The 24,542-nt window shown below is 53.0% G+C and overlaps 1 protein-coding gene across 2 annotated transcripts; it reads left to right on the forward strand.

Moving 5' to 3' along the window:
- The first annotated feature begins 99 nt into the window (after positions 1-99).
- On the forward strand, positions 100-20,000 carry NPHP4 (nephrocystin 4). 2 transcript variants are annotated; one of them, XM_059866702.1, is made up of 29 exons: positions 100-121; positions 361-575; positions 1,398-1,529; positions 3,272-3,444; positions 3,763-3,827; positions 4,103-4,258; positions 4,999-5,135; positions 5,841-6,007; positions 6,090-6,216; positions 7,713-7,886; positions 8,006-8,135; positions 10,345-10,391; positions 11,086-11,276; positions 11,380-11,571; positions 12,160-12,344; positions 12,582-12,742; positions 13,438-13,618; positions 14,457-14,573; positions 14,765-14,844; positions 15,003-15,220; positions 15,312-15,501; positions 15,657-15,740; positions 15,836-15,992; positions 16,300-16,385; positions 17,242-17,327; positions 17,409-17,580; positions 18,144-18,323; positions 19,107-19,250; positions 19,416-20,000. In XM_059866702.1, the coding sequence occupies exons 2-29, from the start codon at positions 438-440 to the stop codon at positions 19,554-19,556; spliced, it is 4,011 nt and encodes a 1,336-aa protein (XP_059722685.1). In that variant the 5' UTR covers positions 100-121; positions 361-437; the 3' UTR covers positions 19,557-20,000. The 2 variants fall into 2 exon arrangements, with proteins under 2 accessions (XP_059722685.1, XP_059722684.1); XM_059866701.1 differs by lacking the exon at positions 100-121 and having other exon boundaries at positions 217-575.
- Positions 20,001-24,542: the final 4,542 nt, after the last annotated feature.

Below are 24,542 nucleotides of genomic sequence, written 5' to 3' on the forward strand. Positions count from 1 at the left end.
TTCCGCCGGCTATGGGGCGCGAGAGGTGGGCGGCGGGGTGGCAAGCGGCGGCAGAGCGTCCATCCCTCCCCTCGGTTCGGCGCGCGGTTGGTTGGGCCCAAGAAGATGGCGTCGGGGCGCGGTGAGTGAGCGGGGGGGGAAGCGGGTGTTGAGGGACGGGGCTGGTCTAGTCCTGCTCCCTCACACCGGGATCCCGGGGGTGCGTGGGCGGCCCCGGGCTGGCCCTGCCCTGGCTGTACCCGTGTGCGTCCCCAGGCGGATGCTGGGCGGGCGTGGGCAGCGGCCGTCCCCACCCACGTGTGGTCGTTGCGCGGGTCCGTGTGCGCTGACTGCGGGGTCTGTGTGGCTGTGTTCCCGCAGGGTGCGTGTCCCCCGGTGTTCCAGCTCCGCGCCCGCCCTAACTGGCGCCGGGAGGCAGCGGCGACCCCCGGGAGGCGATGGGCGAGTGGGACCGGGTGTTCCGGCAGCACCTACCGCTGCCGCCGCACCCGCAGCGGGGCCGGGCCCGGCCCCCGCCTCGCTCCACCGCCTTCCGCTGCGTCCTCAAGCACCTGCACGGCGCTGCCCTCTGCCAGGTAGGGGCGATGGCCCCGCGAGGGGACCCCTGCAGTGTCTTGCTGCCCCCGTTGTTTCTGCTGAGTCTCACTTTCATGGAATAGTTTGGGTTGGAAGGGACCTTACAGATCATCTCCTGCCATGGGCTGGGCTGCCTTCCACTAGACCAAGCTGACCTTTCCAACCTACTGGCTCTGAACACTTCCAGGGATGGAGCAGCCGCAGCTTCTCTGGATGACCCTTGCCAGTGCCTCACCACCCTAACAAGGAAGAATTTCTCCCTAAGATCAAACCTAAATTACTCCTCTTTTAGTTTAGCACCATCCCCCCCTCCTCCTTATACTGTCACTTTCAGTGTATGTACAGAGTCACTCTCCATTTTTTTTCTAAGCCCCTTTTAGCATTCCTGTCCGTGTGTATGGGCCTGAACTCACCATAATGGCTTTTAAAGCAAGGTGGTTTTGGGGGGAACTAACTGGAGATCTTCTAGAAGCACTAAGTTGTTTCAATACCTGTAAATATGAGTTAGCATTTAATTAATTTCTCATTTAGTTTTTTGTTAGCCTAGGTAGGTGTATTTAAATTAAATTTTCTGGATAGCACTTTAACATCAGTTGCCTCTTTATTCTATACTTAATGCTCAGTTTTCCCACTTTTCCTTTGCTCTGTTAGCCTCTTGCTTGGAGGCAGCTTCTGCAGCAATGCATGAAGCTGTCGGTGGCCGTGTGCCTGATTTAGGCGTTCCTTAGAAAACAGGAATTATATCTCTTACCATAGTGTATTCTGAGCTTTGGGGACACAGAGCTGACCTGCCTCCAAAGCTGGTGCTTTGTGCCTTGCAGGGAGCCGAGTACCAGCTGCGCCTCTCCCTTTTCGATGCCACCTACCACCACTTCTTTGGGAGGACGTGGAGGAGCAGCTGGAGATCTGCCAGCTCTGCCCCACTGCGCTCAGCCAGGGCGACCTTCAACGAGGTGGGGGCTGCCAAGGGTCTGGGAAAACACAGAACCAAACCCTTTTCCATCCTTTTTGCCCAGGGTGCACCCCAGACACCGCCCATTTATTAAGCTTTATGTACGGTTTATTGGGGAAACTGGGGTGCTGGGTTTCCTCTGAGGCTAGTGCCACCGTGGGAGCAGTGATGTGCCACCGAGTGCCACCTGCCGTGTTGGGAGCTGGCAGCAGAGAGCAGTGTTTCCCCACAAATGGGAAGGAAGGGAAGGAGCAGCTGCCCACCCTCCTGCACAGCGCTTCTCTCTTCTGATCTGGGAACTAAACTCTCCCAAAGCTTCCATCTGCTGCTGATACCAGCAAAGCAGGGTGTCCCTTAATGGGCAGATCCCACTGCCCCGTAGCATGATCCATGTTTTCCGATTCACAGCTCTGTTTCCACCTCCTCAGTGCTGCAGGTGAAGTGAAGCACAGCTGGGCCCTGTCCTCTTCCTTCCTTTACATCAACAGTGACATTGAGGGGCTTTGATGTGCTCGTTTCTCTCCCAAGTGTTTCAGTACCGTCCCACCCCAGCCTGTTTTGAAGAGGGATAGATTAAAACTAGGGCAGAGAGTGCTGCAGAGAGAGCTGAATGCTCGGAGGAGCTGCCTTTCCAAATACATTCCCATTGTCTGCAGGCCTCCTGGGTGTTTACCATGTGCTTGGGAGCAGTTGGCAGGAATTTTGGGGTGTTGGGGGACTGTGTTGCTGCCTCTCTGTGGTGGCTGAATTGTGTTGCCTGTAGGGCTTGGGGTCTGACAGGGGAGGGGTGGTCTGCATACGGGGTGGGATCTTCCAACTGTGGGAAAGCCAGCAGCTCATTGTTAGGAACAGTTCAGGTGGAGCTGAAATTGATTTGTGACAGGTGAGGTAAGGAGGAAAGTCACTGCTCCTCTGCCTGCATGTGCTGTGTCCATGCTCACCAGCCTCACTAGAGCAGGAAGGTGTGAGGGCAGGATCAGAATCTGCTTGTATGGTGGGTTTTGTCCTCAGGGTCAAGGGGAGAGGAATACAGTGACAGAAATTGCTGTGTGCAATCAGGAGGGTCCCTTGAGCTCAGTGGCACAGGGCATTCCCTGCCAGGGCTCCCTGTGCCTTTGCAGGGTGAGCCTTGCTCTGCAGGCACAGTGGTTAAGTCATTAATCCAGCACCTCACAGTAATGGCTAATGGAATAACGATTTATGTCCCAGGGTTGATGTGGGAATGTCTCTCTTTGTTATTCCTTCCTGACAGCCCATATTGCAATAAACATTTTCCCTGAAACACTGAGGTAATGAGTTTTTAATAGAAAGATGAACCTAGCATTAAATTCTGTCCTGGGGAGGTGACCTGTGTCCTCTCCCCTCCTGCCCTTGGGTCCAGGCTACTCCCATGTCCTTTCCCATTTCAGGAAGGTTCCAGCTCCTTTTTCCTCCTGGTGTAGGTCTGGGATGCATTGAAGCCCCATCCATTTGGGGTCTGCAGCCTGCGAGTTGCTCTGGAAAACAGGTGTTGGCAACAACAACAAAAAAAAAAAAAATTAAAAAAAAAAGAAAAAGAAGATGCTTGAGACTTAAGGGCTGAGATTTTGTAGCAGTCAGAAGTGATTTGCCTGACTTCTGCCAGGAAGCTTTAATGGATGTTCTGGTTGTGCCACTGAGTGTCCCAGCACAACAGGCATTGCTCTGCCTGCATCCGCCACTGCCAGCTCTGAAACAGCCCATCTCTCTCCTTTCCTGTCACAGGTCGTTTACTTCCACACCTCCTTGAACCACCCTGGCATTGCTGCTGTCATGGAAGTGGTAATGAGAGCTGGGAAAGGGGATGGGGGCTCTCAGCACCTTTCCTGTGGCTTTGGGATTATCCCCCTCTTCCACGGCGGATCAGAGGTGGCAGACCCGGCCACTGAGGACAGAGCGTAGGTTCCCGTGCTGCTGTGTGACAGGTCATACTAGGAATTGAGGTGGCAACATGCTTGGCTGCTTTGGTGGGGGGAGAAGGGTGGTCCTGGGGCTGCAGAAACAGAGCCAGCATTTAGAAACCTGGAATTCTTCACTCTGGGGAAGCAGTGGATTTGGAAGGGATGCCTGTCCATTCCCTAAAGGGCTTTTCCAGAGTGGGTTGGGTGGTTTTGCTGCTGAGCAGGGGCTTTGTGGAAGATGGAGATGTAATGGAAGAAGGAGAAGTGCTTCAGGGTGGATTTACTGACTGCTGCACGTGTGCTCCTTGCTTTCAGGCTGAAGCTGTACCATGGGACCCCACGTGCCCTACTGCACCCACGCTTCCAGGACCCTGTGGAAAGTAAGCAGCAGCCAGACATGGCATCTCAGCCCTTCTTGGTGGCTTCTCTTACCCAAATGTGTATTGTATGTGTCTGCTTCATGTGAGGCATGGTCTGTGCCCTGGTACTGCTCAGTGGATGTGCCTTACTGCCAGCTGGGAATGGCATGGCTGGGCAAACACAGCTTTTCCTTTGCTCCTAGCACGTGTACTCTCAGTTAATGATTCATTTGACATTGGGTCTGTCAAGCTGTCTCCCCAGCTTTGGTCATTTTGGGATGTTTTCTTTTCTTCAGAGAACAAATACATGACAGTGATGGAGAAGAGCCACCTGCAGTATGTCCTGAAGTCCCACCAGCCCCTGGAGGCAATATTTCACCTACTTCCTGAAAACCTCCTGATATCTGGACTACAGACTGTTCCTGGCTTGCTGCCGGCCCATGGAGACACAGGTAAGAGCTCTTTCCCTTTCCCTCTGCCAGTACTGCTCCTGCTTTAAGGCAGTGGGTTCCTGTGAGGCTGTGGGCAGGGCAGGAGGGCACTGGGAGGGCATTTGTGGCAGCACAGTGGTTTCTCTGCAGTGTCACCTCTTGTCAAGAGCATCCCCCCTGCGTGGGGCCACAGCTCTCACGCTCAGAGCTCAGTCTGAAATCTGTCAAAATGGCTCAGTCAGTTTCCTGTCCATTAATTGCTTTGCTCCTGGGAAGCTGCTAGGGATAAGTGATGGTTGGTTTAATTACAGTAGTTCAGCAGAATCTTAAAAAGAGCTTTTGCAGCTTGTTTAAACTCCTCGGAGGTGGGTTCAGCATCGCTGGGGCCTGGTAGGTTTGGGGCATGAGCTCTTGGCCACTTGGCTTTTGTTAATCTCCTCTTATGGCATGTTGCCCTTCGAGCTTCTGCAATTAAAATATGTGAGCTGAAGATTCAGGGGTAAAAAATTCCTCAGAGTTCTGCAGCTGAATTATTCTTCAGCTTCCTACCTGGAAAACCTACTGCTGATGGCTTTGGGGTATTAACTGTTGGTGCTGAAGCTGAGCAAGGTCTTGAAAGCAGCTGAGTCCCTGCAGGTGTTCAGGCCCGTACTCAGAAGCTGAGTGGGCAGAGCCACTGCTGGCTCTGCAGGGCACCTCAGTACAGCAGTGGTGGCTTTCTGTTTGCTTGGGAAACCTGTGGCCACCACCTTGTCTTTCAGGTGACTGCTTGCAGAAGCCCCGGCTGATGAAGACGGTCACCTGCTATCTGGAGCGGCTTTTCATCCAGTTGTACCCTTCCCTGGAGGAGTTTGAGGAGGAGCTGCTGGATTTACTGAACAGTGATCGCTTACTTCAGGTAAGTAGAGTGCTGTGAGGGTGGGGAAACGCTGGCATAGGTTGTCCAGAGAAACTGTGGCTGCCCCATCCCTGGAAGTGTCCAAGGCCAGGTTGGATGGGGCTTGGTGCAACCTGCTCTAGTAGAAGGGTCCCATGGTAGGGGGTGGAACAACATAATGCTTAAGGTCCCTTCCAATCCTGACCATTCTGTGATTCCATCATTCTAGGTACTGCCAGTGTGGTTGGGGCAGGGATAGGCACAGTGTAGAGCAGTAATTCTAGTGTCTGGAATTATAGGTGGGGTGAAAAGTGTCAGGTAAGTGATATTCATGCATTTGTTTCTCTTGGAGTCTCCAATTTTTTTTTTCTTTTGCTGTGGAAGTCTTTAGCTTGTTTCGCTATTGGATTAGTACGGGTGTGCTCTGTGTGGGCTTTTTTTGAACATCCAGACACTCATAAGCAGAATTTGGGTTTGCTTTGCTGTGGGAAATGCAGAGATGAGATGCAGTGTGTATCAAGTCCATCTCTTTGGAGTGGCAGCCACTGGCCAGGTCCTTTCTTGCCAGATTTGCACCAACTCTGCCATAAAGGCAAAATATATTAATATCCATCATCTTCTGGAGGAATAGGCCCTGTTTTTTGAGTTTCTGAAGTGTTGCTTGTATTCTTCTGGTTGTGGTCAGCCCAGAGAGTGCTGCCCAAGGTGCAAAAATTCCTGTCACAGGCTAACACTGCCCCGGATGGTGAAGAGGTGGTGGTTCGGGAGCGGCGGCTGCACGTTGGTGTCCACAACGGGCTGCGCTTCGTCCAGGCACCACAGGTTGCTGTGCTGGTGCCAGGGGCAGAATTGTCACCAGGTCGCTGCCAGGGGGTGCCCAGCTCTGGAGCCAGGTAAGGGGGAGCTCCTCTGCTGCTGCTGCTCCTTCCCTCCTGCCTTGGTTGCCTCTCACAGCCACTTCTCCATCCCGCACAGGGATGCAGGTCAAGGCCTGGTGCTGAGGAGTCGCATCCAGCTGAGTGAAATGGTCCCTCACCCAGCATTCAGGGTCTGCTTCCAGCTGGAGTATGTCTTCTGCAGCATGGGGAGAGCTGGTGGCAAGGTAGGGCTGAGCGTGTGTCTCTGTGCCTGTGAAAGAGCAGGGATCCATTCTGGAGGAGTGAGCCCTGCTGAGGAATTCCTTCCTCTGCCCATTTCACCATCCTCCTTCTCCAAGTCAGTAGCTCCTTTTTGCATGGCTGGGCTGTGTAATGCAGGGCCCTGCAAAGTGTGTGCCTTCCACAGCACTGCACAAAACAACCTGCATAGCTTGGTGAATTATTTTAATAACATGTGGTTGCATTTCTCCACTGTTTATATGTAGATGGAGGAATGTACCCTGCAGCATTCTCATAGTGTTCTGGCAAGCTAATTTAGAAAATTTTAGCTTTTTTGTAATATCAAAAAGGCTGTTCTTTAGAATTTGGTATTTATGCTGAAAAGAGTTAACCCATCCCACTCCTTTTTTTTTTTGTGTTTTGTTTGTTTGTTTGTTTGTTTGTTTTTGGTTTTGCCCTGAATGATGAGGTTTTTCTGGGTGCTTCAGCCTGATGTTCTCAAGCTCTAAAGGCAGGAGAAGTCTCTGAGGGTGGTCTCTGCAGTCAATATACTCTCGCCTACTTACTGATCATTTACTCGTATCTTAGTTTAACCTTTCTGCAGGTTAAACCCAGCTCAATGAGTACTGTATATCCCCTCCAGAGACCTTGTGTTGTTGGAGCCATCAGCTCCTGGCTGGCCGAATCGATTGCCAAGCATTTGTTAGAGGCTAAGCTAAGATGTTCATTGAAAATGTGGCAAATGCCTCTTGTTAAGCTGTCCAGAGCCAAAGTAGGGAAAATGGGCATTTGTAAAGCAGGGTGCCTGTGCCAGACCAGAGGGATTTGTACTGAGAAGGGTGACACTGAGCTGTGCTGTTGGAAGTTGTTGGGTCCAGCTCTGTTGGAAAGCTGAAGTCCAAGATCCCACAGACATTTGGGGTTCCAGAGGCAGATCTGTTTGGCTCTGTGGGGAGTGCTGTCTGGGGCAGCAGTGGAGCCAATCCCTGTGGTGCAGCCCTGGGGCAGAGTGGTTAATCCCAAAGCTGCTTGCAAAGCTGATCACCTTGTCCTTGTCCTTGTCCTCAGTGCCATAATTAGCTGTGAGGGGGAGGGTGGGTGCTGGCAGAGCCCTCTCTTGTTTCTGTTCCCCTCCTTCAGTTTGAGGGAGGCTGTGGATGTGCTTGGTAAGTGGAAACCTTTCCCCTCTGTCAGGGATGGGGCTCCAACACGTATCCCTTCATGCAGCTGCTTGAGGGAGGGGTTACAGAGGCATAAAGTCCTGGAAAATGAAATGTCTCCAGAGCAGGATGAAGAGCACTGGCTTCTGTGGTGCCAAAGCCAGGTGTGAGGAGGCGCGGTGGGGGACGAGAGCCAGTGCCTGTCTGGCAGCACCCATTCCTGGGTCCTGGCAGTGAGCTGGGGCTGCCTGGCAGTGAGCTGGGGCTGCCTGGCAGTGAGCTGGGGCTGCCTGGCAGTGAAGTGAGGCTGCCTGGTGCTCACTGCTCTCCCCCACCCCCAGGCCCTGTCCGGCAGCGCCCGCAGTGAGGCGGCCGACATGCGCTCGGTGCGCTGGGCTGTCTGGAGCCCTGTCCCAGGCACTGGTGACACGGATGTGACCCTGCCCCTGCGTGGTGGTGCCCGCCGTGGCCCCTGCCAAGCCTTGGTTTACCAGACCCCGCCGAGGTCCCGGCAGGTAAGGGTGTGCTGGCCCCTTGCAGCTTTGCTTGGTGTCAGGGCGAGGGAGCCGCTCTTGGAGGCACGAGGAAGGCTGCGTGTAGCAGTGTCTGAAAGCATTTTTGTTGCCAACTTCAGGGGAAGCACGTGGAGTCTGGGACTGTCCAATTCCATGTTTCCACTGATTCGGAAGAACATCTTGTAACTGCTGCGGAGATCCTATGTAAAGACAGGGACGAGTCGAAGAAGCCTCCTACGCCATCGCTGAGTGAGTGTTTTCCAGATCGCTGACATTTAAAATATAGAGTGTGGCACTGGTGTCTGCTCAGGAGAGAAAACAAGACTTCAGTGAGTTTCAGCAAGCTAGTTATGAATTACTGGAGTGAAGCAAGATTTTTGTCAAGTTGAATTCAGCTCTTACTTTTTAACTTGCAAAATTCCCATGTGATAGTATTGCTGAGCCATGTGCAAAATCCTCAGGGACTGCCAGCACTGCCCCAACCTGCTCCCATTCCGAGTGCAGTGGCTACACCAGCAGCACATTCTCACTGCAGGTACTGCTGCTCCTCTCTCTGCACTCAGTGTCTCTCCAGACATGGGAACAAAAGAGATGTCAGTCATAAGCTGGGAAAAGTAATCTGGTTGTGCCACCGCTGAGGGACTGTGACAGCAGCCTCGGCTGGGTTGATGTGTGCAGGATGTGTTGGTGCCTGGCTGGGGGAGAGCAGGTGCATCTGTGCATGTGCACAGGTGCATCTGTCTGTAGTTTGGGGGGCTGTGTGTTTGGGGTTCCACCACCCCTCTGCTCTATTGGAGATGGAAGGAGAACTGCTGTGGGCTTGAGTTTGGGCATGAGATTTTGTCCATGCACTGTGCTCCTAAAAATCCTTTGGCTTGTTTCTCTCTCATCCCCCTCTTGTGATTGGTGGGAAGCAAACTCCCCTTTCTTTGCAGTGCTGCTCCTGCTGGGGTCCCAGCTTTGTCTCAGGGTGATGCTTCGGACACCAGGCAGTGTTTTAGTGTGTGTCATATCTCCCCAGCTCTCTGATGAGCCTTTTAGTGTCAGCCCACGGGTCAGGCAATGCCCATTATGGTGGGTTGCTGTTTCTTCCTGGTTCCAGTCCTGTGGAACCACAAGATGGCAGTGGCACCATGGCTTTGCTGTGACAAATCCCGTGTTTCTGCTGGTGAGGAGCCAGGGTTGCTGCTGGGAGGGGCTTTGGTGAGGAAAGCTTTAGTGGAAGATGCAGGGGTCTTGTCATGATGGGGTATGTGGGGTTCATCTCTCTGCAGCACAGGTTGCATCATGACTGGTACCTTCCTGGTGCTGCTTGAAAAGCTTTTCCTGGTGCCTTTCAGCTGTAGGTGGCTGGGATGCTGATGGAGTTGTGGTGTGGTGAGGAGAGAGGGAAGCAAGTGCTGACACTGAGCTTCCAACCTGGTGGTGGTCTGGAGTGCTCTGGCTTGGGGAAGTGTGCTGGGCTGTGGGCTGTGTCCCTGGTGAGGGAAGGTCCCCATCAAGGTGATTTTCAGGGACAAACTCCCTGGCATTTCCCAGCTCTGGAGGGCTTTTGGCACCAGGGAGGGCATACAAGTGCAGTGGTGGTCCCAGAGCTGTGTCTCTCCAGCCTGGGTTCCAAGGTACTGAAGAGACTATTGGGTTAACTTTTTGTAGAGCTCTGTTGAGAAACGTGCTGCTGCCTGGCCCAGGGGAGGCCAAGAGCTTCATCTGTCAGCTCGGATGCTGGTGTTGCTGCTCTATCTGTCCATCCTCTTCTTAATGCCAGCCAAAGCCATCCTGACTGGAAGGAAACAATATTTTAGGCATGAGGGAAATGGAGTGGTTTCCTTTTCACAGCAGCAAGCATGGAATAGCTGGGAAAAATGTGGTGGGGGAAAGCAAATGAAGGTCTAAGCATCATGTGGATGCAGAGATGGAACATCTGTGCCACTGCTCTGCTGCGAAGGACCCACAGCTCAGCGAGCTCAGCTGTGCCAGCTCGAGAGAGCAGCCGAATATAAACACAGTAAAGCTCCCACCGTTTCGGGGCACAAATGCTCCAGCAGTTGAAGGGAGTGACAAAAAATAACAGAGAAGCAATGAAAACCTTAGTATCCTAAAACTTTCACGTCTCATTAAGCATCCCACTTAGGCAGCACTGCGTGGCCGTGAGGCACTGTGGCACTGTCAGGGGATGGGGGAGCTGTTGTTTGTGGCACAGTTAGTCTGATTCACAGCAAAATAATGGATGGATCTGGGGATGTGCTGTGTTAACCCCCAAGCAGCAGTCTTATTGGGAAATAAGTCAAAAGAAGTGTTTGGGTGATGGTAAACTGCTTCACTGTGCTGCCTTCGCCCCTAAAATTGAAAAGGGCTGGTGGGAGGACAGGGCAGTTTGGTGGCAGTGGGTGCAGCTGCAGTTATGGGCCTGAGGGTTTTGGCTCCTTTACAGCATCTCTCCTGTCCCTCTCCACAGGAGTGCCAGCCCCACGGCGAGTGCCAGTCTCCCCACGGGGACCAGGGGTAAGTGCCACATGCCCCAGTGGGTGTGGGTGGTGGGCAGCAGCATTCCCTAGGGTATGGCCCACATGTAGGGTGTGCTTCTGGACCCATCCCTTGCCCGTTTTCCTGTCTGCTGCAGCCAAGAGGCACCAAGTGTCCTCAACTCCACCTCCTCCAGGCAGCAAAGCAGCTCCTGCCTGTGATGTGCTGGGAGAGATTCCCTCTGCTCTTTTCATACTGCAGGAGTGAGGGCAGCTCTGGTTTTTGACAGCCCAGATTTGCTGGGTGCTGTTGTCCCCGGTATGTGCTGACAGAGACACACGGCTTGTTCGTGCAGAGCTCCTAAGATTTAAGGAGAGCTGTGAAAACTGAGAGCCCTCTTTATGCTGTTTAGTATCTTGATGCAGGAATCAATGCATGCAAATATTTTTGATGTAATGAAATGCCTCATAAGGCTGCATTAAGCAGTTTGATCTTCCTGCTGCGTGTGCTCATCCCTCCTCTTGCCAGGGAGCGAGCAGCAGGGAAATGGCAGTGGAGGTGCAAACCCTTGTGTGGCCAAGTTGTAACACTTCTTGGTGGAATGACAACACTGGGGCACGTGGTGGCTGAGCTCCTTTAGCACAGAGGGGCTGCTGGCTCAGCTTGCCACAAGGGCTGCCCCAGGGGGCTGCCCTGGGGCTGCGGCTGCTCACGCTAGCCACTCTCTCACCAGCTGTCAGTGTCCCAGCTTGTGGCCTCACCACGGAGCGCAGGCCAGACGCTGCAGCAGGATGGGAGCATCACCCACCTGGAGGCTGACCTGGGCTCACCGGACACAGAGCCCTGTGCCAGCGACCAGCTGCAGGCGCTGCCCTTCACCCCGCTGCAGCTGCCCATGGCTGCTGTGGGGCTGCAGGCATGCAGGTGATGCTCAGCTGCCCCTCCCCAGGCTCCTGTGGCCCCATCACCTGGCCTGCCAGGGTCCCCGTGGCCCCATTTGTGGAGCTCCCCTCTATTTCTCCATCAGTTCCCACGTGTCCCTGTCTCGTGCCGCGCTGGCACGCCTGCACGCTGCCGGCTTCCCAGACATCCTGGACTGCAACCAGGAGCCAGTGGAAATCTCAGAGCCAGTGGAGCTGGGCAGTTTCAACCTGCGGCTGGAGGAAGCTGACCCTCTGCAAGGCAATGAAATAGTCCTGCAGTTCCTGGCTTTTGGAAGGTGGGATGGCAGCTCCTGTTCTTGTGTGGGCAGATCCCAAAGGCCTCCTTGATAGAGTCCTTTCCAAATTCCCCTAGCCCTCTTCCCTGCTTGGGCAGGAGATGTCCTTGCAGAGGTGCCTCTTCTTTTAGCACCTGCGTTTGTCCTCTCTGGGCACTTTTAAGTCATGATCCAGTTTTTTTAAATTGGATCCATGAGCCACAATGTGATGTCAGAGCTCATTAATGCAGGGTTTCTCCAGAAATGCAAATGGAGTTGGGAAAATTGGCACCCAAGGGGTGGCTTTGGCTGGATAAGGCCCCATTTCTGTTTTTTCCATGGCTGGCAGTGTGCTGTGGGAAGGTAACACGCTGTCTTTGCTGGGCGCCTCCATCACAGCATATGGCAGGAGACAGCTGGAATTACGAAGCTTTTTGGGAAGTTAAGGCAAACCGTATGGCCTCTGTCTTCAGAAAAGTCCAAATACTTGTGGTGCTGCCAATCTTCTCTTGTTCTTCTGCCTCTTGGCATGTGCCAAATGCATGAGTAGCTCATGACAGAGTGGCAGTGCTGTGCCACAAATAACCCAAACCCCTCTCTCTCCTCAAGAGATGCCCAGGGCAGCGTGGAGGGGCTGTGGCCAAGGACTGTCTTCCTCACCTTCCAGTTCTACCGTTTCCCACCGGTCACCACGCCCCGGCTGCAGCTGGTCAGCATGGAAGGGGGGCTGGCCACCGGGCTGGCTGTGCCAGCTCAGCTCCTTGTCCGTGTCAACAAGGATGGGACCCTAACCAGTAAGCTCTGGTTTTAGCATCTGTGTGCTTCTCTTCTGTTGGGTGGATGAGGGCTTGCCTCTGGCCCAAGGGATGGGCTGGTGTCTGTTAATAGCAAACCTCTGCTGGTTTACACATAGTGAAAAACATTCAAAACATCCAGTGTCTGAAGGAGTACGCAGTGTCAGTTGTGTGAGGTGCTCATTGAGGCTTCCCACCAAGCCCAGTGCCATGTTGTGATGGTGTGGTGTCTTGCAGGACCACCCGGCTTGCAGCTGAAGTACATGGTAGATCCAGCTTTCCTGAGGCCTGGGGAGCAGCGCTGGTTCCTGCGGTACCTGGCTGAGCACAGCCTCCAGATTGATGTCTGGGATGGAGACTCCCTGCTCCATTTTGGGTCTGCTGCCATTAAACTGGAGGTATTGGTTAGATTGAAGGTCTTTTCCTGTGGCTGGTAATGCTGAAGGGTCCCCTGCCGGTATGGAGTGCTAGGGAAGAGCCCAGATCTCCCTTTGGTCCTGTGTTGAGGTGCTGTTGCATTGTCCTTGTGTCTTCAGTAATGGAGATGCTGTCAGCCCCTCTGTGTAACCGAATCTGGTGTCAGTTTGACAAGCCCCTAATCACAGGATTTGTTATCTTTTCCTCCAAAGTGATGACAAAGCATTAACTTTCTTTGCCCTTCCATGGAACTCTGGCAGTATTCTAGCACTAAGCCCTGCAGAGCCAGGACATTCAGTGCCATTCATACCCAGATGTTGCAATACGACACAAAATGAACGACACTCACACACTGAGATGTCCAAGGCAAAAAAGCCATGTTTATTTCTGAGCCTTGATATTTATAAAATTCCAAAAGTGACCATGGATTGAAGAATGAAATTGCCATCTCTCCAACCACACTAGTCAAACCAACAGTCCATCAGTTCTCTCCTCCTCCAGAAAGGAATGCAAAACAAAATCATTATTTGCGTGAGAAACTCCATTACAAAAATGTAAACATCAGAAGGCTTAGAAGAACTTTAGAAGAGCAGGGCGACACCCAGACCCCTTGACCCCTCTGGACCAGACTCCCCCGTGACTCATTGCACTTTGTCTGTCCTTGCCTTGTGCCCAGCCCCTGCTGCGCCAGGGCCAGAAGGCTGTCAGGACCTACCACGAGCTGGAGGTGGCCACGACTGAGTACGAGCCGGACGGGACGGTGATGGGCCGGGAGGCTCTGCGGCACGGCGCCCTGCGGCCCCTTGGAGTCCGTGTGGCTGTCAGGGGCCACCTCCACCTCTGCCTGGCCAATATTGGTGAGAACCCACTGCTCACGTGGCCCTCAAAGGCTGGGGTGGGGCACACAGCATGTGCGGGGCTGTACCTGAGTGAGACCCAGGGGTGTCATCCTTCCCAGAACCTGCTGGCTGCTTTTATTTTATGTACTTAATTCTGTCCTATAAATGTGCAGTGACTCCAGGTTTTAAAATCTTATCTTCAGAGGAGAGATTAGCTCCATATAAGATATCTTAAATCGTCATTTCCATACTTTGCCTGCAAAGGGCCGATAAGCTCCTGGGAAGGAGAATCTGAGATCCACAACCCAGGGAGTGGTTTAACTTGCACCCTGACAAAGAGCTGCTCTGCCAGGACAGCAGCTGCCCTTTGATTGGTGTTTTTCGCATTTGCTTTAAAAAAAAAAAAAAAAAAAAAAAGAAAATACTGTTAGAAACAGGATGGCAAAGCTTGGTACCCTTTCCTGAAGGTTGGGGATGGGATGTGTAGGCTGGGCAAATACCTGGTGGGTTTAGAGCCTTGTGTGGCTCCACTTGGCACAGCCTTTGTGAGAGTGGGGTGATGCAGCAGCACGTGGCCATGCAGGGGGAGGCAGAACTCAGAAATGAAAGCAAGAGCTGGTGAGGGGCTCAGGATGGTGTGTGCTCTCAGTGCTGCTCCATCCCTGAGCAGGTGACTGTGTGACAGAACAGGTTCTGGGGAGCATGTGGGCCTCTTAGGGCATCATTGGTTTCCAGATATTCTCTCCTGCTTGTGTGAATTGGCTGAACAGAGCTGCAGGGAGGTAAAAATTTGCAGTAGATTTTATAACAATGAAAATGGATGGTTTCCACTCACTCCTGTCTCTGCTTGTGGCAGGTCACCCATGTGAGGAGATCCCAGGGCAGCTGCCATCCCATTCCTGCATTGTCACTGCACCAGACAGCACTGTCACCACCCCATGTGGCAGGGGGTACTCCCTGAACACTCCTGGTGGTGAGTCCTTCTGGGGCATGGCCTGTCCTGCTGTGGGTTGAGGCGGGCAGGGTCTCTGTTGCTGCAGTGCCAGCTGTGGGTCAGCTGCCCCTCTGGTGCTCCTCTTTCCAGCCCTGCAGTATTGCAGAGCTCTTGGGAGCTGCAGTATCTGGGGGGTCCTTCCTTGGTGCCATGGTGGTCTCTCCCCACAGGCAGGAGGACGGCGTGGGCACGGAGGCTGGTGGATGTGGACAATGAGCTGGAGGCTGCACTGCGCAGCCGCCGGCCAGAGGTGAGCCTGGCCCCCTGGTCACCCTCAGTGAGGCCATGTCCACTCACTGGCTGCAGGACGTGGCACTGGTGTGGCTGCACGAGGGTGCTGGTGGCAGCAGGGTGTGGGGCCAGACCCCTGTGGTGTCGCTGTGCTTATGGTTCCTTCCCTCTGGGCAGGGCTGGCCAAAGCAGCGTGCCTGGGACCTGCAGGTCATCAACTCCTACCGGGATCACATCAAGGGAGAGAGCATCTACCAGATGCTCAGCCAGGCCATCACAGCCACCCGCACAATCCACGCCGTGTTGGGGACAGCTGAGTTCTTCGAGTTCGCCCTGAAGAACCCTTATGGCGTCCAGCACACCGTGACCATCGAGGTCGACCACCCTGAGCTCAGGTGGGGACTCCCCTGTGTGTGTGGGGAGATGCCAGGGTGGTACCAGCTCCCTGCCTGTCCTCACCAGCACCTCTGCTGCTCACTGCCCCAGTGTCATACTGGACCCGAGGGAGTGGCGCCACTTCAAGGAGCTGACCAGGAGTGTTACACCGGTGGAAGAGGATATGTTCCATCTCCGTGAGGACCTCAAGCCTCAGGTCTACCTGCGCCCCAGTGAGACTGTCCACATCCCCTTCAAATACCAGACCTTCTCTGCAGACCCTGCCGTGGTTGCAGCACAGGTAGGCTGTTCTGAGCTGTTTTGAGCTGTTCTGGTATGAAGTGTTCCCCTTGGCTGTGGTTACCATTGCAGAGCAGGCTGGAACAGCCATGATGAGCAGCAGCAGCAGCTGCAGTGATGCTGCACCCTGAGGGAACTCACTCTTTCACCCCACAGGGGCCGGCTGGGCTGGGCACTGGTGCCAATGAGAACACTCACTCCTTTGGGAAGAGTGGGGCCAAGCAGACAAAGCTCATCCAGGTTAGGGAGCCATGTGAAACACTGCTTGAGGGGCTGCATGGGAGGAGCAGAATCACTGGAAAACCCCAGCCCTCTCCTGCTGGCCCCCGGCACAGGTCTCGTTCCAGGTGAGCAGGGGGAAGCCCATTGCACTCCTGCGGGTGAAGGTGGAGCCCCAGCCCCATGTGGTGGACCAGACCTTTCGCTTCTACCACCCAGAGCTCACCTTCCTGAAGAAAACCATTCGGCTGCCTCCCTGGCACACCCTCCCTGGTGAGTCTGTGGCATGCCTGGTGGGGCTTGGGCTCTTCGCTGTTATTCATCATCCATAGTTCATGGAGCCTTTCTGGAAGCACAGCAGCATCCAGAGAGCACATAGCTGGTTCCTCAGAGCCCTAGTCTGCTCGCTTGCTCTCCATCTTTCTCTGTTAACTTCAACCTGAATTCCCTACACCTGCACACCTGTGTGGTTTGCTGGTAGTCTAGTGTGAAGGATTCTTTGTGCAGCTGTGTGGGGCACAGGGGAGAGGCACAGGTGGAGGAGAAACTGAAGATGATTTTCTTGGTCCCTTGTCCACAGGCACGCCAGTGGGGGTGCCGGGAGGGCAGCCTGAGATGTTCGTTCGCTGCAGCGACCCTGACATCATTTGTGAAACCAAATCCTTGGTATGCTACACTTGGGCATTGCTGTTCCTTGTGTCCTTCTCCTGCAGATTGTTTGGGTTGGCAGAGAGCTGCTGATGTGGGTGCAACCACAGAGCATCCCTGCATGGCAGTGACACAGTGGCAGCAAAGAAGCTGGAATTGCTTTTTATTCCCAATTAAAAGGAGCTGTGTTGTTTTGGCGGGGGAGGCTGAGCATTGCCCCTTATCGCATCATGCAGGAGCCTGTACTTGCTTGTTCTTTTGAGCAAGTACCAGATGATTCAGATGCTGGGGAAAAGCAGCCTTTTGTTGGGCTTTCTGCTGCTCGGGGTATCCAGAGTTGTTTGCAGCGAGTGGGGGGATGGTGTGTCCTTGGGGTGCATAGCAAAGCCTGTCCCTGCTAAAGGATGCTAGAGTAGAGGGGCAGTTCTATGCCCAGCCCTGCACCATCCCACTCCCTCCTGAAGCAGGAGGCTTTCCTGGGCTGGCTTCGCAGCAGGAAGAGGTGGAAGGGAAAAATAAACTTGGGCATGTCCATGCAAATGGCAACGAGGGATAGTTGCTAATTGCTGTTGCGGAAAAGCGTTAGTATGGTAATTGGATTAGGGCTTGTTAGAAAACTTGTGGAAAATTTGCCAAAATTTGATTACAGATACAGACCTGGAATGTGATAGTCATTTGTATCCTCTTTTGTAATTAAAAACACTGGGAGAGCTCAGCCAAGCTGTATAATAACTTAATAACGTAGTTTAACGAGGTTCTGAAAGCATCTGCTTTGGTAAGGGAGTTGGTGGTAGCTCCCCCATTAATGGGAAGACACCCCTGGGGTCCTCATTAGCTGGTCAACTGCTGGGACAATGCTCTGTTGTCTATGCAGGGGCCTGGTGAGCCGCAGGACATCTTTCTCAAAGTAGCCGGAGGACCAAGCCCGCAGATCAAAAAATTTTTTGTTGCTATTTTTACGTAAGTAGCAGGACCCCAAAAGGGTGGGAAACGTTGACTCCTGCAGTGTGTGACGAGCCCTGTCCGTCTGTCCATGCACAGGGACGCCTGGCTGGCAGCACCTGTCCAGATCTGGCAGTTCTACTTGCACTCGCTGCAGCGCCTGGACGTCGCCTGCACGGCTGGGCAGCTGACGCGCCTCTCCCTGCTGCTGCGCGGCACCGCGGCCCCGCGGAGGGTGCAGGCCTTCACCTCCCACCCCCAGGAGCTGGAGGTAACCCCCGTGGTGGGCTGGGGGCTGGCTGGCCCGAGTCAGCCCAGAGAAACCCCCTCCAGAAAGCAAAAGGCAACCCACACGGAACTGTGAACAACTGAGAGCCGTAAAGCGTTTGTGATAATTATCTTTTGATTAGAGTTGTCATGTGTAGGATCATTGGCGCGAAACCCCGGAGGGCAAATTATCTGCGTTAATGAGACTGTCTGAAGACTCTCAATTTCTTTAGAATTCGTTCGTCCGTAATTGGAAATGTGAATAATAAAAGGCAGAAAAACTCCATTCCTGTCCTGTAAAGGAAAGGCAAAGGCTCCTCAGACAAAGCCTGTGTGGTGGAACCCTTGGGCTGGGGATGCCCTGGGTGTTCCCGAATGGCTCTTGTGCTTCCTGACATGAGTTAGTCCCAGAGTATTCCTGGGGCTGGGAGGTATGGGATTCAATAGTGGTGGAATAGGGGTGCAGGTTTTTAAGAGGAATTTGGTCTAATTGATGCTCCAAGCTGGACTTCTCAGGGCTGTGATCAGCCCTTGTGGGTGGCTGTACCTCCAGGCGTTGTTCCACAGGTGGATCCGAACGGTGCCTTCCTCCTCCCCGCCAATGGCATTCAGGACCTGTACATCGGTGTGAGGCCACGGCGGGCTGGCAGCAAGTTCATCTACCTCAACCTGGTGGATGTGGAGTCCCACCAGCTGGTGTCCTCCTGGCTGCTCTGCCTGTCCTGCAGGCAGCCTCTCATCTCCAAGGTACGGCAGCTCTCGCCACTGCAAAACGCAGCGATGGCACCGGATCAGTGGTCACAGTTCAGCCCATAACCTGGGGCTGTCTCCTGCTTCTTCCTCTCTTTCCATCTGTGTTTTTTTTGGCGCTTGCCATCATAAACACACATTTAGCCCTTGGGGTACTTGAATAATCTCACTGAAGCCCCTGGTAGAATGTCTTTTAGGCTGTTTTGGAGGCAGCCCCACGCTGAGGAGCAGCAGCTCGGAAGTATTCCCAGTTGTGAAATTAGAGCTGCAGCATGCTGCTTTCGATTAGCGCTGTGCTGGCAGAGGCCTTGCCTCAAAGACAGAAAATTAGATTTCCTGGCTAATGTGTTCCTTCTAAAAATGTTTTCCTGAACCTCTTGGTACTGGGAAAGGTTCAGATTGGCATTTACACCAATGTCCCATTGTCCTGCCACATGCTGCTTGTGCTATGAGGTGTTAAGAGAATCAGAGTAGTTGGGGCTGGAAGGGGCTGTTCAGGGTCAACAAGTTCATCTAGTTATCTGAGCACCACAGCTCTTCCAGGGAATGAGAAGGAACTGGCTAGTCTCTGCTGCTCTCCCAGCCCTTTGTCCTTCACACTCATAATTAATTGTTGCTTCTTTTGATCAAAGGTGGGTTCTTTCTGCTGGCTGGCAGAGCAGATGTGAGGTGTGGGAGGGGAAGGCAGTGTATGGGAGGCAATTCTCTGTGGTGGGTTTGGGGGAGTGCCCGTTGTTGCTGCTGCCCACCCTGCCATCTGGGCCTCTGCTTGCTCCACAGGCCTTTGAGATCTCTCTGCCTGCAGGAGGTGGGAAAGGCTGCAACAAACGCATCACCTACACCAACCCCTACCCCTCGCCCCGGCTCTACTTCCTGTGCACCAACCGCCCTGACCTGCTGCAGTTCAGGGAGGACTCCTTCGAGGTACGTCCTGCTGCTGGCACTCCCCCCTTGTCAGGCCCCTCATCTGGCCAGACCAGGTGGTGCTGAGTGGGTGCTGGCCATGAGGGCCACCCTGGCTGGGGGAAGGTAGGCACATGAAGGGGCCTGGCCAGGTTCTGCTGCCTCCTCCAGCCCTCTGTCCTGCAGGTGGCCGGAGGGGAGGTGTACACCATTGGCCTGCGCTTCGCCCCGAGCCAGACTGTGGGGGAGGAGGAGATCCTGATTCACATCAATGACCACGAGGACAAGAACGAGGAGACCTTCTGTGTGAAGGTCCTGTACCAGTGAGGCTGCCTGCCTGTCACTGCAAAGCTGCAGGTTCCTGTGCCAGCCCACACCACCTCGGGGGTGGCTGTGTCTGTCTGAGGGTGCTCGTGACCCCCATCCCCTGGCTGTCACCTTGCCAGGCTGGGGGGTGTCTCTGTCAGTGGGATCCCCGGGCATTGCCATGAGTGCTGCTGGTGCCACGTGGCTCCATCTGCACAAATTGAGATGAGTGGATGTGTTTGTTACGGCACTTTGTGACTGCAGGATCTGTATTTTTGCTAAGCGTGGTGATATTTTAGGCACTTTTAATCTTTTTTTAACTTAAAAAGTTTGTAGATTTGATTCTGCGGAATATTTAAAAAATATTTTATATTCAGCGGTGAGTTTTGTACACACTAAGGCAATTTAACGGGTTTTTTTGATACTTTTTACTCATCCTTGATGCATAAAAATTGCTGTGCACAACTGTCAGAGTGTGGCAGCATTTTCTTCCTGAGAAGATGGAAATCCTCAGCATCCCTGTCCTGTGGAGAGGAGTCCTGGAGGTCCCCTGCATCACCCCCATCCCCTGGAGCATCCTGGGGGTCAGGGAGGGGACCATAAATGGCACTGGGAGGGTAGGGCAGCCCACCAGCTCTGGAAATGCTGCCTCACTCTCCACAGGCCCGAGGCTGGTGAATTAGTGGCCCCGATAAAGTCGGGTGCCGAGTTCCTCTGCCTCCCTCGCACTGATGGGAAATGACAGCTCATATTTTAGAAATGATTATACTGTCTGCAGCACAGAGAGGCCCTGAAGTTGGGTTATTAAAGTAGATTAGCTGAATAATTTTTATTACATTTTCACACAGCAATATTTCTTGAGGCTTATGAATGAGCTGGTGCTGTACCTGCAGCACAGGCAGCTCGAGTGGTGAATGATGTGCCAGCATTCAGGGGATGCCAGCACAGGGACTCAAGCTGAGCTGGTGCTTGAATGCTGCTGCCTGCTCCCCTGCAGCACATGTCTGTGGCCCAAAATCTACAGAACTGTCATTAAGAAAAGCTGATAAAACTTTCCCTGTAGGAAATGCAAATGCTTTGTGAGCCAGCTGCTTGGCATTATGGCCATGGCCCTTGCAATTGCTGCTGCTGCCTCTCAAACTCCAGACAAGTGTGGGGGCAGCTTCCTGTTTTCCCACTTGTTAATGAAGTCATCCCTGCTAATGACAATGAACTCGAGCACCCGTGCCTGGCATGCAGCTTGGTGTGCTCTTCCCATTTGCATTCATGTCAGGAGGGAAACTGGATTCCAGTAATGACAAAATTAATTTGCCCTAAAAACCTCTTTTTGTGTCTCATCACCGAGGTGTGCAGGGAGGGGAGGGATTGAAAAGTTCTTTCCATGGGTTCAGTAATTCTCAGGGGTGTAGTCCCTCTTGGAGCAGATGCAGATGAGACCTTTTGGGGACTGGAGTGTCCCTGCCTTGGCAAAGGCATTGCTGGAATGGCAACAGAGGAGTAAGGACAGCAGGGAGACCTGGCCCCAGCACCCAGGCTAGGGAGGGGCAACTAAAAATCTGCAACTAGTTGTGAGAAAATAAGGTAAAAAAAAGAAAAACCAACAATTGGAATTGGTAAAGTTCCTGCGGCAGCTGAGGGCTCTTGGGAAACCAGCTCTCAGGATACCCAAGCCTCAGCAGGGTTTGCCGCCAGCCCAAACTTTCAAACCCAGCTTGTTTTCCCCATTATGAGGAGGAAATTGCGACTGCCTGAGAACCCTCTAATTAAACAAAGCCTCACCATAATATTTGCTGGGAGCTCGCCAGCCCTGTAATATGACATTACCGGGCATCTTTATTAGCTGAAATGAGTATTTAGCGCCTCTGCCAAACCGAAAGCTGATTGAGGCACATGGAAGCAGCACGGCAGCATCCAGCAAAGGCTCCTGCAACCTGCTGGTGAGGCAGAATCACCCTGGGAGGCTTTCCACTGAGACAAACCCTTTCTTGGTTATTTCCATGTCACCCAAATCCAGCCCAGCAGCCCCAGCGTGGGAGTTTGGGAGGTTTATTCCCTGTTTCTCCCTCTTGTCTTCTGAAAGTGCGTCACCGACTTGATAAAACCTGATTTAATGGTTACAAAACCCAGAGATAAAGCTACTCTTAATGGATTTCTTTAAGATCAAGGCTGTCAAATAGGAGGCTCAGAATCCTTTCTACAGTGAGAGCGACTGTATTAAGTGCACTCAATCACACCCAGGCGAAGGTTCCCTAAGTGAGACACTGGCTGGAGGAAATGCATTTTATTAGTGTCTCCGGAGAAAGGAGTCTGGCAGGAGCTCTGAGGAGCCTCTGAGCTGCAGTGGCTGTGCTCCTGTTCAGCTGCAATGGATGGGATGTGAAGGATTTTGCAAAGCACACCCTCACTCCCTGGTTGGTCCTGCAGAGAGGAGGGTGATGGGTGCCATGGTGACATTGAGGGAGTTGGCCTGGGGGAGAAAAACCCCCAGTGAAGGATGCTCAAAGGCTTTTGGAGGTGTCAGATGGAACTCACCCGAACCAAAGGGAGGGGTGGAAGGAGAGGGGCCTTGGTAGCTCTGGGCAGACCAAAGCTTAAAACACAGATTAGTTTTTCATAACAATTCGCAGCTCTATAATGAGAAATTTGCAGCAGTTCTAAACTGCCAGTTGCTTTTAAATCATTTCCCGTCTTTCTGTCTCAGGCTTGACATTTGATGATGAATTGAGTCTCTGTGTTCATTTACCCACTGATTTACTGTACGGAGGTGGGAAACCACAGCCACCTTAGTGAAGGTCAACGTGGAACATTTGCCTGTAATTTCCAAATACTATTAAGGTTTTTAAATAAACTGTGTGGGTACTGTAGGCAATGAAAGCCCCTCTTGCAAGGTTGATGCTGCAGGGGATTCTTCTGGATGGTGAGAATGGGTTTGTGGGAGCAAAAGCAAATCACTCGGCTCATCAGCATGAGGGTACATCAGACTGCACCCCAAATTCATGTTTAGAGAGCACTTGATTTTGGGTGCACTGACAGCTGCTCCTCACCTCCCAGCCCAGATTAGCATCAGGTTCTCATCCTGCTTTCATGTGGCTGGCCAAATGCTGCACTCATCCCTGGGAAGCTGGAGGGAGCTGCCCCACGGCTTCCCTGAGATGCTGGCTTTGTCTCCTGCTGCAGGACCTGGCTGTTTGTGGCTGTGGATGTGTTTGGCGGGTGTGAGCAGGAGGTTTGGCTGCGCAAATGTCACGCAGATCTTATCTCAGGGGAAACATCCTTCAGTAATTACAGTAAATGAAAAGTCCTGGATGCGAAGCCTTGGAGGCTGCAGCCTTCTGTTTATCTCCAAAGTCTGAAGTATGTGTGGAGGGAGCTGGGAGCAGGAGGCGCTGGTGGCTGCAGTCCCCGTGGTGTGGGGATGGTGTCAAGGGTTTGCTTTCACCCAGGGTGCAAGCAGCAGGATGCTCTGAGCTCTGCCTGCATCAGCCATCTGCCCCCTTGCTGCAAATTAATAAGCAAATTCAGAAAAAAAAAAAAAGAGAAAGTCTCTCTATGGATAATTTGTGCACAGAAAAGGGGCCAAATGAATTAAATAAATCATTTGCTGCTACACTGGTCCCATTTGATTCTCTGCCTTTCACAGCAACTTTTTTCAAGCTTAATGGTATCAGATACCCTTTTGGCACCCATTTTCAGAGCCACAGCCCCCCCACCCCCCGCTGCTCCTTAATGCAGCTCATCTCCTGCCTATGGCTCCCAGGGCCTCTGCCAAATCAGCACTTCAAATTAAAGTCTTCCCCACCTCTCCCTGGTTTCCATGGAGATCCAAGTGGATGCTCCCTTCCTTCCTCCTCTTGAGCCGATGGAGAAGCTCCTCCCGGGCACTGCCCTTGTGGGGCCTGGGGGTCTCTGAGCATCCAGCAGTTCTGCAGCTGTCTTTGCCATGTGCAGCCACTGGCAGACCTGGTGGCTTCAGTCCTGGTGTGCTTGTGACTCCGTCCCAGTGCCCCATTCCACAGTGAAGCATCCTAGGCATGTCAGGAACAGGTTTCCAGTGTAAGTTTTCCTCCCATGGTGGAGCTGATCCCACCTGACTCCCCAAGGAGCTTGGCCAGCAGAAACTCTTCTCCTCTGGTGGGAACCAGTTCCACAGCTGGATGAGGACCAGGCTGGTTTGTTTGTAGCATCTTTATCTAAACTATGAGTAGACTTCTGTAGTCTGCACACAGATTTCCCAAGCACTGCCTGGAGCTGTTTGGCCAAGGCTGCTCCAGCAGTGGGAATGGTGGTGGGAATGCCCTTGCACGTGTAAGTGAATGGGCAAATAGCTGCAAGATCTAAGGAATGACAGTAATTATGGAACAAAATTATTATTAATGTACTAATTTACCTGGGAGCCAGGCTGTGTGTAATTACACTCTGGGATCATGATAAGGTTAATGCATTTACCTTCCTAGGTATTTATAGACACTTGGAATTGTTCTCTCTGTTCCTGGCCACGTGGGTCTGGCAGCTGAAGGGGGCATGGGGAGGTTTGTTGCTCTTTGCTAAAATTGTTCACAGGGGGGTTTGGGACATGAGCAACCCCAGCTCTGTGGCCCTGGGGAATCCCAGGGGATGCTCACCAGAGGGGATGCATTCTGCTGCTTCCCAGAGCCTCTTGGATCACGGCCAGACAAACTCTCTGTGGTGTGTATAGCTGAGGGAAACTGTCCTGGGGGCCACCAGCATCTGGCATTTGGCTGCCTGGAAATCCTCCCAATCTTCAGGCTCAGCAGTGTTGCAGCAGCCACTCAGGCAAAGGGACCAGCAAACCCAACCTGTTTGTGCTTAACAAATCAGAACTTCACAAACACCTCGGAAAAACTTTCCAATACTGCCAAAAAGCCTCCACCTGTGAGGATGCTGTTCCCTATGACTGGTCCACGTGTGTCCTTTGGCAGTCACCGCTCAAACCTCTGTGGATACAGGTGCCCCAGAAATGCCAGGCTGGAGCAGGGCTGCTCACCC

The sequence above is a fragment of the Haemorhous mexicanus genome, chromosome 23, assembly GCF_027477595.1.
Source record: "Haemorhous mexicanus isolate bHaeMex1 chromosome 23, bHaeMex1.pri, whole genome shotgun sequence".
NCBI classification, from domain to species: Eukaryota; Metazoa; Chordata; class Aves; order Passeriformes; family Fringillidae; genus Haemorhous; species Haemorhous mexicanus.

Coding starts and splice junctions, on each gene's coding strand:
- NPHP4 (XM_059866702.1), top strand. CDS start 438: ATGGGCGAGTGGGACCGGGTGTTCCGGCAGCACCTACCGCTGCCGCCG. Junction 7,887..8,005: donor CCCCGCCGAGGTCCCGGCAG/GTAAGGGTGTGC, acceptor TGCCAACTTCAG/GGGAAGCACGTGGAGTCTGG. Junction 10,392..11,085: donor TCTCCCCACGGGGACCAGGG/GTAAGTGCCACA, acceptor CTCTCTCACCAG/CTGTCAGTGTCCCAGCTTGT.